Genomic DNA, 15,553 nt, shown 5'->3' on the forward strand with positions numbered 1-15,553 from the left:
CCTCCAGGGTACCCCGGCCAGGGGTGACTAGTTGGTGATTTAATGCCAGGACCGCAGGGACCAATATAAAAGTGTCCCCCGGCTGTGGCATTATCTCTCTGACTGGTGGAGCCCGGTGCTGGTGTTAAAAATATGGGGGACCCCTATGTCTTTTGTCCCCCGTATTTTTTCCACCAGGACCAGGCGCAGAGCCTGGTGCTGGTTGTTAAAATATGGGGAAACCCCTGTAAATTTCTTCTCCGTATTTTTACAACCAGGACCGGCTCAAATAGCCCGAGGCTGGTTATGCTTAGGAGGGGGGACCCCACGCAATTTTTTTCCTGATTTTTAACACTTTAAACAGTTTTTTAAGGTACACAATGAAGCCCTGCACAGATCTCACAGATCCGAACGAGATTCATTGTGTTAAGTTCGGCAGTGTTTTACTAATCACTCCCGTAAAACACTAGCCGAAATTAAGAAAGACATCGACATCGGAAAACACGAAAATGCAGAATACGACAGCATAGTAAATGAGGCGTACAAAATGTAAAAAGTTGCAAATTCACACATTCGATGTCATTCGTATTTAATCTCCCACCAAATCGACACAAATACGAATCTTAGTAAATATACCCCAAGGATTCTGTTTTGTGTTGTTCCGGCAGCTGTCATACATTTACATTCCAAGGTTGCCTACAATTTCTTAAAAAATTTGAGGGACACGTACTAAGAAATGATAAAAGTGGTGAAGTGAGCCAGTGGAGAAGTTGCCCATGGCTACCGCTCAGCATTGATGTTACATTTATAATTTGAATACTATGAAAGTATACAGAGCAGCTGATTGGTTGTCATGGACAACTTCTCCACTTTTATCACTGCTTAGCACGTCCCCCTTTGTTTGTTACAATGTCAACGTCTTATGATATTGTTCTGCTGCAGAGTACGTGTTTGATTTGTAAGTTGGATACAATACTGACTATGTATTTTTATTATGAAGTATTATAAATGAACATTTGCAAAAGATGAAATAGTAGTAAAATGTAATTATGACCATTTCAGTGGTCACGTTAGGCGCTACATAATATATGGTAGGACACTGCAGCCCAGCAGCTAATTGATTCTAGAAATTGTATTCTAGTTATGTAGAATTACCATTGATGTTTTTCTTGTCATTATAACAGGAGTCTGTGGTATCTGTTTGCTAAATGAATGTGTGTGTATTATAGAGCTATGTTAGAGGGCTTTAAAAGTAATATAAACTAGCGGACATGACACTGATAATCTCTGAAGTTACTCAGCACAAACCACATTTTCATGATAACAGGACAGGTTTTAAATAGAGCAGTTTTTGTCAAAATAGTCCTGATATCCTCATACCCCACAACCATGTAGAGTTTTGCAGGATAGGCTTGCTTTTCGTATTCTCTCACCCTCCCGCCTGTGGGTCGGTGTCCCTCGAGGAGTGAGTGGTTGGTAGATCGCTGTTTCACCTGCATACAGTATATATTCTGTGTACAGTATGTGTTCTGCTGTCTAAATAGGTTCAGTGGAACTGATGGGGTGTCTCATTTAGTAGCTTGGGAAGATATCCTCATTTGTCTTGATTTTTTTTTTAGTAATAATGAGAGCTCTATAAATAGTGTTCCACACATTCATATTTGAATTGATAATACCTGGAGAAGTGTATGGCCTGATTATCCGCAATGTGGAAGTAGAAGTCCGTAGTGTGCTTCATCTCATCAGTATGTCCAGTAGTTTCAATCCAATGACCTATTGGGTAGCAATAAACTCCATCCACTATGTTGCTCTCATTGTAAACACAGCAGCGGTCGTAATGCGGCCCATTACCTACCAATTAAAAATACATATAGAATACAGAATGAAAAATAAAATATATTGCAAGGAAAAGTCTTCTACGCGGTCAAATCACATTATTATGACCAATTCCTACTTTTGACATTGGCATCGTGTAGCCCATGATGTACGTCACATGTCGTGCGCTGGCTTTGTGGGTATATACGGTGTGCGATAGGCCGCCTGCACACATATCACTTATTGCTGTCATGGGTAAAAGGGGTCATTTATCAGAGCTGCAAAAAGAGATGATTATAGACTTTTAGGCCAGTGGAGGCAGTATTTCTAAAACATCGCAGTAATGTGAACTGTTCGCGTGCTGCTGTGGTGCAGGTGCATCGTAACTGGACAAATGAAACAATTGCGAATAACCAACGTGAAAACTGCAGAGCAACACATGCCATTGATGTGAGATGAGAACGTCGGCTAGGAAGGTGCATGAGGGTTGACTGACACGATACAGTGGAGCAGCTCACCGTCAAAATGTACCTGGGGGTTACCAGACGTCTCTGGGGGCTACACAGCGGTTACTCTGGCTATTAGCTTGTGGTAATAATAATCGATCATGTATAATACTGCACTTTATATGGTCTGGTAAGTTTATCAAGCACTTAATGCCAAAGCACAATGGTTTTCCTTTCAGTGAATTAACATCACCCAACACGACTAACGGAATAGATCGGTGTGTTTTGCACTATCCATTACAGATCTACTACCAGAAACAAAACGTGTGAATGGCTTAGACAGAAATGGCTTTCAAGCCTCCATGGCTATTTACTCTTTCCTTCAATATAGTATGTTGTTAAAGCTCTACCAGATCAGTAAAAATTAGAGATGAGCGGGTTCGGTTTCTTTGAATCCGAACCCGCACGAACTTCACTTTTTTTTTCACGGGTCCGAGCGACTCGGATCTTCCCGCCTTGCTCGGTTAACCCGAGCGCGCCCGAACGTCATCATGAAGCTGTCGGATTCTCGCGAGGCTCGGATTCTATCGCGAGACTCGGATTCTATATAAGGAGCCGCGCGTCGCCGCCATTTTCACACGTGCATTGAGATTGATAGGGAGAGGACGTGGCTGGCGTCCTCTCCATTTAGATTAGATTTAGAAGAGAGAGAGAGAGAGAGAGATTGCTGTGATACTGTAGATTAGAAGAGAGTGCAGAGTGCAGACAGAGTTTAGTGACTGACGACCACAGTGACCAGTGACCACCAGAGACAGTGCAGTTGTTTGTTTTATTTAATATATCCGTTCTCTGCCTGAAAAAAACGATACACAGTCACACAGTGACTCAGTCTGTGTGCACTGCTCAGCCCAGTGTGCTGCACATCAATGTATTGTATATAAAGCTTATAATTGTGGGGGAGACTGGGGAGCACTGCAGGTTGTTATAGCAGGAGCCAGGAGTACATGATAAATAATATTATATTAAAATTAAACAGTGCACACTTTTGCTGCAGGAGTGCCACTGCCAGTGTGACTAGTGGTGACCAGTGCCTGACCACCAGTATATTAGTAGTATTGTATACTATCTCTTTATCAACCAGTCTATATTAGCAGCAGACACAGTACAGTGCGGTAGTTCACGGCTGTGGCTACCTCTGTGTCGGCACTCGGCAGGCAGTCCGTCCATCCATAATTGTATTATATACCACCTAACCGTGGTTTTTTTTTTCTTTCTTTATACCGTCGTCATAGTCATACTAGTTGTTACGAGTATACTACTATCTCTTTATCAACCAGTGTACAGTGCGGTAGTTCACGGCTGTGGCTACCTCTGTGTCGGAACTCGGCAGGCAGTCCGTCCATCCATAATTGTATTATAATATATACCACCTAACCGTGGTTTTTTTTTCGTTCTTTATACCGTCGTCATACTAGTTGTTACGAGTATACTACTATCTCTTTATCAACCAGTGTACAGTGCGGTAGTTCACGGCTGTGGCTACCTCTGTGTCGGAACTCGGCAGGCAGTCCGTCCATCCATAATTGTATTATAATATATACCACCTAACCGTGGTTTTTTTTTCGTTCTTTATACCGTCGTCATACTAGTTGTTACGAGTATACTACTATCTCTTTATCAACCAGTGTACAGTGCGGTAGTTCACGGCTGTGGCTACCTCTGTGTCGGCACTCGGCAGGCAGTCCGTCCAACCATAATTGTATTATATACCACCTAACCGTGGTTTTTTTTTCATTCTTTATACCGTCGTCATACTAGTTGTTACGAGTATACTACTATCTCTTTATCAACCAGTGTACAGTGCGGTAGTTCACGGCTGTGGCTACCTCTGTGTCGGCACTCGGCAGGCAGTCCGTCCAACCATAATTGTATTATATACCACCTAACCGTGGTTTTTTTTTCATTCTTTATACCGTCGTCATACTAGTTGTTACGAGTATACTACTATCTCTTTATCAACCAGTGTACAGTGCGGTAGTTCACGGCTGTGGCTACCTCTGTGTCGGCACTCGGCAGCCCGTCCATAATTGTATATACCAGTGACCTAACCGTGGTTTTTTTTTCTTTCTTTATACATACATACTAGTTACGAGTATACTATCTCTTTATCAACCAGTCTATATATTAGCAGCAGACACAGTACAGTGCGGTAGTTCACGGCTGTGGCTACCTCTGTGTCGGCACTCGGCAGCCCGTCCATAATTGTATATACCACCTAACCGTGGTTTTTTTTTCTTTCTTTATACATACATACTAGTTACGAGTATACTATCTCTTTATCAACCAGTCTATATATTAGCAGCAGACACAGTACAGTGCGGTAGTTCACGGCTGTGGCTACCTCTGTGTCGGCACTCCGCAGCCCGTCCATAATTGTATATACCAGTGACCTAACCGTGGTTTTTTTTTCTTTCTTTATACATACATACTAGTTACGAGTATACTATCTCTTTATCAACCAGTCTATATATTAGCAGCAGACACAGTACAGTGCGGTAGTTCACGGCTGTGGCTACCTCTGTGTCGGCACTCGGCAGCCCGTCCATAATTGTATATACCAGTGACCTAACCGTGGTTTTTTTTTCTTTCTTTATACATACATACTAGTTACGAGTATACTATCTCTTTATCAACCAGTCTATATATTAGCAGCAGACACAGTACAGTGCGGTAGTTCACGGCTGTGGCTACCTCTGTGTCGGCACTCGGCAGCCCGTCCATAATTGTATATACCAGTGACCTAACCGTGGTTTTTTTTTCTTTCTTTATACATACATACTAGTTACGAGTATACTATCTCTTTATCAACCAGTCTATATATTAGCAGCAGACACAGTACAGTGCGGTAGTTCACGGCTGTGGCTACCTCTGTGTCGGCACTCGGCAGCCCGTCCATAATTGTATACTAGTATCCAATCCATCCATCTGCATTGTTTACCTGAGGTGCCTTTTAGTTGTGCCTATTAAAATATGGAGCACAAAAATGTTGAGGTTCCAAAATTAGGGAAAGATCAAGATCCACTTCCACCTCGTGCTGAAGCTGCTGCCACTAGTCATGGCCGAGACGATGAAATGCCAGCAACGTCGTCTGCCAAGGCCGATGCCCAATGGCATAGTACAGAGCATGTCAAAACCAAAACACCAAATATCAGTAAAAAAAGGACTCCAAAACCTAAAATAAAATTGTCGGAGGAGAAGCGTAAACTTGCCAATATGCCATTTACCACACGGAGTGGCAAGGAACGGCTGAGGCCCTGGCCTATGTTCATGGCTAGTGGTTCAGCTTCACATGAGGATGGAAGCACTCAGCCTCTCGCTAGAAAACTGAAAAGACTCAAGCTGGCAAAAGCACCGCAAAGAACTGTGCGTTCTTTGAAATCCCAAATCCACAAGGAGAGTCCAATTGTGTCGGTTGCGATGCCTGACCTTCCCAACACTGGACGTGAAGAGCATGCGCCTTCCACCATTTGCACGCCCCCTGCAAGTGCTGGAAGGAGCACCCGCAGTCCAGTTCCTGATAGTCAGATTGAAGATGTCAGTGTTGAAGTACACCAGGATGAGGAGGATATGGGTGTTGCTGGCGCTGGGGAGGAAATTGACCAGGAGGATTCTGATGGTGAGGTGGTTTGTTTAAGTCAGGCACCCGGGGAGACACCTGTTGTCCGTGGGAGGAATATGGCCGTTGACATGCCAGGTGAAAATACCAAAAAAATCAGCTCTTCGGTGTGGAGGTATTTCACCAGAAATGCGGACAACAGGTGTCAAGCCGTGTGTTCCCTTTGTCAAGCTGTAATAAGTAGGGGTAAGGACGTTAACCACCTCGGAACATCCTCCCTTATACGTCACCTGCAGCGCATTCATAATAAGTCAGTGACAAGTTCAAAAACTTTGGGTGACAGCGGAAGCAGTCCACTGACCAGTAAATCCCTTCCTCTTGTAACCAAGCTCACGCAAACCACCCCACCAACTCCCTCAGTGTCAATTTCCTCCTTCCCCAGGAATGCCAATAGTCCTGCAGGCCATGTCACTGGCAAGTCTGACGAGTCCTCTCCTGCCTGGGATTCCTCCGATGCATCCTTGCGTGTAACGCCTACTGCTGCTGGCGCTGCTGTTGTTGCCGCTGGGAGTCGATGGTCATCCCAGAGGGGAAGTCGTAAGCCCACTTGTACTACTTCCAGTAAGCAATTGACTGTTCAACAGTCCTTTGCGAGGAAGATGAAATATCACAGCAGTCATCCTACTGCAAAGCGGATAACTGAGTCCTTGACAACTATGTTGGTGTTAGACGTGCGTCCGGTATCCGCCGTTAGTTCACAGGGAACTAGACAATTTATTGAGGCAGTGTGCCCCCGTTACCAAATACCATCTAGGTTCCACTTCTCTAGGCAGGCGATACCGAGAATGTACACGGACGTCAGAAAAAGACTCACCAGTCTCCTAAAAAATGCAGCTGTACCCAATGTCCACTTAACCACGGACATGTGGACAAGTGGAGCAGGGCAGGGTCAGGACTATATGACTGTGACAGCCCACTGGGTAGATGTATGGACTCCCGCCGCAAGAACAGCAGCGGCGGCACCAGTAGCAGCATCTCGCAAACGCCAACTCTTTCCTAGGCAGGCTACGCTTTGTATCACCGCTTTCCAGAATACGCACACAGCTGAAAACCTCTTACGGCAACTGAGGAAGATCATCGCGGAATGGCTTACCCCAATTGGACTCTCCTGTGGATTTGTGGCATCGGACAACGCCAGCAATATTGTGTGTGCATTAAATATGGGCAAATTCCAGCACGTCCCATGTTTTGCACATACCTTGAATTTGGTGGTGCAGAATTTTTTAAAAAACGACAGGGGCGTGCAAGAGATGCTGTCGGTGGCCAGAAAAATTGCGGGACACTTTCGGCGTACAGGCACCACGTACAGAAGACTGGAGCACCACCAAAAACTACTGAACCTGCCCTGCCATCATCTGAAGCAAGAAGTGGTAACGAGGTGGAATTCAACCCTCTATATGCTTCAGAGGTTGGAGGAGCAGCAAAAGGCCATTCAAGCCTATACAATTGAGCACGATATAGGAGATGGAATGCACCTGTCTCAAGTGCAGTGGAGAATGATTTCAACGTTGTGCAAGGTTCTGATGCCCTTTGAACTTGCCACACGTGAAGTCAGTTCAGACACTGCCAGCCTGAGTCAGGTCATTCCCCTCATCAGGCTTTTGCAGAAGAAGCTGGAGGCATTGAAGAAGGAGCTAAAAGGGAGCGATTCCGCTAGGCATGTGGGACTTGTGGATGCAGCCCTTAATTCGCTTAACAAGGATTCACGGGTGGTCAATCTGTTGAAATCAGAGCACTACATTTTGGCCACCGTGCTCGATCCTAGATTTAAAGCCTACCTTGGATCTCTCTTTCCGGCAGACACAGGTCTGCTGGGGTTGAAAGACCTGCTGGTGACAAAATTGTCAAGTCAAGCGGAACGCGACCTGTCAACATCTCCTCCTTCACATTCTCCCGCAACTGGGGGTGCGAGGAAAAGGCTCAGAATTCTGAGCCCACCCGCTGGCGGTGATGCAGGGCAGTCTGGAGCGACTGCTGATGCTGACATCTGGTCCGGACTGAAGGACCTGACAACGATTACGGACATGTCGTCTACTGTCACTGCATATGATTCTCTCAACATTGATAGAATGGTGGAGGATTATATGAGTGACCGCATCCAAGTAGGCACGTCACACAGTCCGTACTTATACTGGCAGGAAAAAGAGGCAATTTGGAGGCCCTTGCACAAACTGGCTTTATTCTACCTAAGTTGCCCTCCCACAAGTGTGTACTCCGAAAGAGTGTTTAGTGCCGCCGCTCACCTTGTCAGCAATCGGCGTACGAGGTTACATCCAGAAAATGTGGAGAAGATGATGTTCATTAAAATGAATTATAATCAATTCCTCCGCGGAGACATTGACCAGCAGCAATTGCCTCCACAAAGTACACAGGGAGCTGAGATGGTGGATTCCAGTGGGAACGAATTGATAATCTGTGAGGAGGGGGATGTACACGGTGATATATCGGAGGGTGAAGATGAGGTGGACATCTTGCCTCTGTAGAGCCAGTTTGTGCAAGGAGAGATTAATTGCTTCTTTTTTGGGGGGGGTCCAAACCAACCCGTCATATCAGTCACAGTCGTGTGGCAGACCCTGTCACTGAAATGATGGGTTGGTTAAAGTGTGCATGTCCTGTTTTGTTTATACAACATAAGGGTGGGTGGGAGGGCCCAAGGATAATTCCATCTTGCACCTCTTTTTTCTTTTCTTTTTCTTTGCATCATGTGCTGATTGGGGAGGGTTTTTTGGAAGGGACATCCTGCGTGACACTGCAGTGCCACTCCTAAATGGGCCCGGTGTTTGTGTCGGCCACTAGGGTCGCTAATCTTACTCACACAGTCAGCTACCTCATTGCGCCTCTTTTTTTCTTTGCGTCATGTGCTGTTTGGGGAGGGTTTTTTGGAAGGGACATCCTGCGTGACACTGCAGTGCCACTCCTAGATGGGCCCGGTGTTTGTGTCGGCCACTAGGGTCGCTAATCTTACTCACACAGCTACCTCATTGCGCCTCTTTTTTTCTTTGCGTCATGTGCTGTTTGGGGAGGGTTTTTTGGAAGGGACATCCTGCGTGACACTGCAGTGCCACTCCTAGATGGGCCCGGTGTTTGTGTCGGCCACTAGGGTCGCTAATCTTACTCACACAGTCAGCTACCTCATTGCGCCTCTTTTTTTCTTTGCGTCATGTGCTGTTTGGGGAGGGTTTTTTGGAAGGGCCATCCTGCGTGACACTGCAGTGCCACTCCTAGATGGGCCCGGTGTTTGTGTCGGCCACTAGGGTTGCTAATCTTACTCACACAGTCAGCTACCTCATTGCGCCTCTTTTTTTCTTTGCGTCATGTGCTGTTTGGGGAGGGTTTTTTGGAAGGGCCATCCTGCGTGACACTGCAGTGCCACTCCTAGATGGGCCCGGTGTTTGTGTCGGCCACTAGGGTCGCTAATCTTACTCACACAGCTACCTCATTGCGCCTCTTTTTTTCTTTGCGTCATGTGCTGTTTGGGGAGGGTTTTTTGGAAGGGACATCCTGCGTGACACTGCAGTGCCACTCCTAGATGGGCCCGGTGTTTGTGTCGGCCACTAGGGTCGCTTATCTTACTCACACAGCGACCTCGGTGCAAATTTTAGGACTAAAAATAATATTGTGAGGTGTGAGGTATTCAGAATAGACTGAAAATGAGTGTAAATTATGGTTTTTGAGGTTAATAATACTTTGGGATCAAAATGACCCCCAAATTCTATGATTTAAGCTGTTTTTTAGTGTTTTTGGAAAAAAACACCCGAATCCAAAACACACCCGAATCCGACAAAAATAATTCGGTGAGGTTTTGCCAAAACGCGTTCGAACCCAAAACACGGCCGCGGAACCGAACCCAAAACCAAAACACAAAACCCGAAAAATTTCAGGCGCTCATCTCTAGTAAAAATATCCTTCAACTATTGCACTTCAATTTAATGACCATCTATCATCTGCTCGGAGATAGTGACACTAATGGTTTTTAAGATTAGAATATTTACAAAGCTGTACATTTACAAAATGACTCCAATGTGAGAGCATTAATTCTGCATTTATGTAATCATAACACGTTCCCTGTGAAAATAAAATAGAGACTGTTTTAAAGTAATGCAACGGCAGCCCTGACAACGGGGTATATTTACTAAGGTCCCGATTTTGACCGAGATGCCGTTTTTTCATCAAAGTGTCATCTCGGTAATTTACTAAGCAAAAATCACGGCAGTGATGAGGGCATTCGTAATATTTTGGAAGTCCTAGGAAAAAAACACGAATCAATACACCATCGGTCAAATACACCTGCAATTTGCTAGAAATCGGGAATTTACTAAAAAGTGCAAAACACAAACACTGCCGACAATAGCCAAACACTGCCGTGATAAAATACAAATCGTGAAAAAGTGCTAAAAAAAAACAGACCTGCTTTTTTATCCCGTGTTTGTATAGGCATGCACGGATCCATGAGATCCGTGCATGTTTTTCAGTGGGAAGGGGGGTGAAATGTTCTAAATTTACAGAAAAAAAATTGCGTGGGGTCCCCCCTCCTAAGGCAAACCAGCCTCGGGCTCTTTGAGCCGATCCTGGTTGCAGAAATATGGGTAAAAAATGGACAGGGGTTCCCCCATATTTAAGCAACCAGCATCGGGCTCTGCACCTGGTCCTGGTTCCAAAAATACGGGGGACAAAAAGAGTAGGGGTCCCCCGTATTTCTGAAACCAGCACCGGGCTCCACTAGCTGGACAGATAATGCCACAGCCGGGGGTCACTTTTATACAGTGCCTTGCGGCCGTGGCATCAAATATCCAACTAGTCACCCCTGGCCGGGGTACCCTGGGGGAGTGGGGACCCCTTCAATCAAGGGGTCCCCCCCCCAGCCACCCAAGGGCCAGGGATGAAGCCCGAGGCTGTCCCCCCCATCCAATGGGCTGCGGATGGGGGGCTGATAGCCTTTGTGATAAGTGTTTGATATTGTTTTTAGTAGCAGTACTACAAGGCCCAGCAAGCCTCCCCCGCAAGCTGGTACTTGGAGAACCACAAGTACCAGCATGCGGCGGAAAAATGGGCCCGCTGGTACCTGTAGTACTACTACTATAAAAATACCACAATAAAGACATTACACACACACCTTGACAGTATAACTTTAATACATCCATCCACACCTCCATATACACATACTTACCTTATGTTCCCACGCAGGTCGGTCCTCTTCTCCAGTAGAATCCATGGTGTACCTGTTGAAAAAATTATACTCACATAATCCATGGTTGAAGGCTCCTCGGTAACTCCTTTTGTAATCCACGTACTTGAAAAAATTAAAAAACGGATACCCGACCACGAACTGAAAGGGGACCCATGTTTTCACATGGGACTCCTTTCCCCGAATGCCAGAAACCCACTCTGACTGATGTCTAAGTGGGTTTCTTCAGCCAATCAGGGAGCGCCATGTTGTGGCACCCTCCTGATCGGCTGTGTGCTCCTGTACAGTCTGACAGGCGGCACACGGCAGTGTTACAATGTAGCGCCTATGCGCTCCATTGTAACCAATGGTGGGAACTTTCAGGTCAGCGGTGAGGTCACTTTCGGTCAACCGCTGACCTGAAAGTTCCCACCATTGGTTACAATGGAGCGCCGATCAGGAGGGTGCCACAACGTGGCGCTCCCTGATTGGCTGAAGAAACCCACTTAGACATCAGTCAGAGTGGGTTTCTGGCATTCGGGGAAAGGAGTCCCATGTGAAAACATGGGTCCCCTTTCAGTTCGTGGTCGGGTATCCGTTTTTTTATTTTTTCAAGTACGTGGATTACAAAAGGAGTTACCGAGGAGCCTTCAACCATGGATTATGTGAGTATAATTTTTTCAACAGGTACACCATGGATTCTACTGGAGAAGAGGACCGACCTGCGTGGGAACATAAGGTAAGTATGTGTATATGGAGGTGTGGATGGATGTATTAAAGTTATACTGTCAAGGTGTGTGTGTAATGTCTTTATTGTGGTATTTTTTTTAGTAGTAGTACTACAGGTACCAGCGGGCCCATTTTTCCGCCGCATGCTGGTACTTGTGGTTCTCCAAGTACCAGCTTGCGGGGGAGGCTTGCTGGGCCTTGTAGTACTGCTACTAAAAACAATATCAAACACTTATCACAAAGGCTATCAGCCCCACATCCGCAGCCCATTGGATGGGGGGGACAGCCTCGGGCTTCACCCCTGGCCCTTGGGTGGCTGGGGGGGGGACCCCTTGATTGAAGGGGTCCCCACTCCCCCAGGGTACCCCGGCCAGGGGTGACTAGTTGGATATTTGATGCCACGGCCGCAAGGCACTGTATAAAAGTGACCCCGGCTGTGGCATTATCTGTCCAGCTAGTGGAGCCCGGTGCTGGTTTCAAAAATACGGGGGACCCCTACTCTTTTTGTCCCCCATATTTTTGGAACCAGGACCAGGCGCAGAGCCCGATGCTGGTTGCTTAAATATGGGGGAACCCCTGTCCATTTTTTCCCCATATTTCTGCAACCAGGATCGGCTCAAAGAGCCGAGGCTGGTTTGCCTTAGGAGGGGGGACCCCACGCAATTTTTTTTAAACATTTAAACTTTATTTATTTTTTTAACAAAGTGCACAATGAAGCCCAGCATGGATCTCTCAGATCTGGCCGAGATTCATTGTATTAAAGTCGGCAGTGTTTTACAAGTCACTCACGTAAAACACTGCCTAAAAAAACGAATGACATCGACATCGGAAAACCCGAAAATGCAGCTTAGTAAATTAGTCGTAATCAATTCAAAAAGTTGCATATTTACACTTTCGATGTCATTCGTGATTGAACTTTGACCTCAAACGGGAAAACACGAATCTTAGTAAATTTACCCCAACATAGGGCATCCTGCCGGGGAGGGGGGGGGGGGTTTAAGATGCTTAACAGAGCAAGCCTTATAACAGAGCAAGCCTTTCAATTAGTTTTCTCTAAAGTGATTAGGAGACAGTGAACATTAATTGCTAACCAAATAACTGGGCAAAGAGACAAGATAATCTTGCCTCAGGCAGTTTCATGTAGAACATGAAGACATTTTTCAGTGTTGTTTGACAGCTTGCTTAAAACAAATAGTGAATGCTTTTTGAGCATTGTTGTCTGACTACAGTGAAATATTCCTTGACAACTATATTCCTATGGTATTTTTCACATGTGAGTTCCATTGTGTTTTACAGGTACAGTTATAGGAGACTATAGCTATATCACGTGCCTCCAAATACAGGATGTATGTAGATGACACTGAAATATAACGTGCATCTGCAGCCTGTTGCTCTGCCATCAGCAGTGCCTAGGAGAAAGCCGGTTCCACTTCCTGGCATTTGTGTAATGCTCTAGTCAGGTGTATGTATAAAATCTACTATCCATGTTAACAAGTCACTAAAACCTGTCAAATATACTTCAATTGTTTATGATTTGTAACTGTTCTTGTTTACCAATGTTGTGGAGACAGCAGGGTGCAGAGATTGACAGAATCACCAGTTCTAAGCTCTTATTTAACAATGTACAGTACACACACCTCTGCTCAAGTGTCCCCCGATAGGGGTTATAGTCAGTGTTTAAAGTGGTCTCGGAGAGGTGGTGGAACTTACCCCTCCACCACGGCTGTGAAATAAAGGGATTGCGTGCGCCGCAAAAAAGGGGCTTGGTCTCAAAAAGAAAGGGGCGTGGTTACCCAATAGTATCCCCAATTCAAATTATGTTGCACGGTAGCACAATATTATTAACATTACACCACACATTAGTGCCCCTTATACACAAAGCCTACAGTAGTAGCACCCCAAATACACATAATGCCCGCAGCAATAGTGCCCCTTATACAATGCCCTCAGTAGTAGTGCCCCTTATGTCCCCAGGAGTGATGCCCCTTATAAAGTGCCCCCTATGCAATGCCCTCATTAGTAGTGCCCCCTGTAGTAATGCCCCTGTAGTTATGCTCCCAGTAGATATGCCCCCTGTAGTTATGCCCCCAGTAATGTCCCCCCATCAGTAGTTATGCCCCCAGTCAGTAGATATGCCCCCTGTAGTTATGCACCCAGTAGATATGCCCCCAGTCAGACATTATGCCCCCAGTAGTTATGCCCCCTGTAGTTGTGCCCCAGTAGATGTGACCCAGTAGTTGTGCCCCCAGTATATGTGCCCCAAGCAGATGTGCCCCCTGTAGTTATTCCCCCAATCAGAAGTTATGCCCCCGGTAGATGTGCCCCCAGTAGATGTGACACCAGTAGATGTGCCCCCAGTAGATGTGCCCCCAGCAGATGTGACCCCAGTAGTTGTACCCCCAGCAGATATGCCCCCAGTAAATGTGCTCCCAGCCATTGTGCCCCCAGTAGATGTGCCCCCTAGTAGCGCCGCTTACACACATACGAAAAAAAACACAATATACTCACCAACCCCGCTCCTGCTTCTGGACCGCTGCTGCTCTCTGCCTGGCCGCCTACTCTTCAGATCAATGGAAGAGACGTCATAGCTCCGGCGTCCGGCGGCCACTGAGAGAAAGAAGCCGGACGCCCGCTGGTAACAAAATCTCAGCAGGCGCCTGACTTCTCCCTGGGTTAGGTGAGCTGGAGGGGGTGGAACTGCGTTCCTTCTCCAAATGATACTGAGGGAATGCAGATCCACCCCGTTCCAGCTCACATTAACCTCTGGTTCATAAGTGACTGAACAACCTAACAATATCCTGGACAAAACTGTGTATCCTTCAGCGATACTCTATCTGTAGGTACAAATGCATCCTCAGAACTATGCTTTCTCCATCACTAAAACCTGAGGCATCCAAATCCCACCGTTATATACAGAGGTGCTTTAAAAGAGGAGGGGGCCTGTGTGCAGTCTCTGATTGGGCCCCCTCCTCTCCGGCGGTGCAGCAGACTCGGACAGTAAGCTCTTTCCGCCGCATTCCCAGGGACATGTCTATTGCGCATTTGCGAATCACCAGAAAATAGCCACAGCGGCGATTTTCCAAGTGATTTTTGCTGTGCAGTTAGTGCCGGGCCGACAGAGAGGTGAGTATAATTAAATGGGTGCAGGTGTTTGGCCGCCTGGGCCCATGTGCACCGCACACCTTGCACCCATTATAGATATGTCAGGTGGTTAAATCCCATGCACTGTACAGTCAAACCCAGAGTCAAAATCTACAGGACATTAAGAAATAGCTCCAATCACAAGGGAGTGAATACAAATAAGGACCAATCAGAGGAGTTTGGGTTAATTGCAAAGGAACCCATCTTTGTCATTAAAAAGGCAGGTAACTACAGTAAAGCAGTAAGTTGTTCTCACTTGTGATTCAAGAGTGACTTGGAAATTAATCAAGCCTTCTACAGGGGACAGGTAGAAAAGTTGCACATAGTAACCAAGAAGTATCTACTTATCATTTTATAGAATTTACTTCATAGCTTAAAGGTGATTGGTTGGTATGGGCAACTTCTCCATTTGTCCAATTTAAAAGGCTTGATACATCTCTCATTTAGACAGGTGTAGGTTACTGCTTATACTAGCTGGCAGAAATATCATCCAGGTCCTGCAAAAGGACTCTCATTCATCAAAGACTTCTCCAAGACTGACGAGTAGGCCATGCCAAGATTGGACAGAGCAGCAGTAAGCAGGCTTCACTTGGGTGACTTAAC

The 15,553-nt window shown here is 46.0% G+C and overlaps 1 protein-coding gene across 2 annotated transcripts in view; it reads right to left on the minus strand.

Annotated features, from left to right (window-relative positions):
* The window catches only part of EPM2A (EPM2A glucan phosphatase, laforin), a 242,308-nt gene that overhangs the window by 104,000 nt on the left and 122,755 nt on the right, over window positions 1–15,553 (minus strand). For both annotated transcript variants that reach the window (XM_063917946.1, XM_063917945.1), the window contains one exon: window positions 1,656–1,830. In XM_063917946.1, the coding sequence (XP_063774016.1) occupies window positions 1,656–1,717 (62 nt within the window). In that variant the 5' untranslated portion in view covers window positions 1,718–1,830. The remainder of the gene's footprint in view (window positions 1–1,655; window positions 1,831–15,553) is intronic.

This window comes from Pseudophryne corroboree, chromosome 4, assembly GCF_028390025.1.
Source record: "Pseudophryne corroboree isolate aPseCor3 chromosome 4, aPseCor3.hap2, whole genome shotgun sequence".
NCBI classification, from domain to species: Eukaryota; Metazoa; Chordata; class Amphibia; order Anura; family Myobatrachidae; genus Pseudophryne; species Pseudophryne corroboree.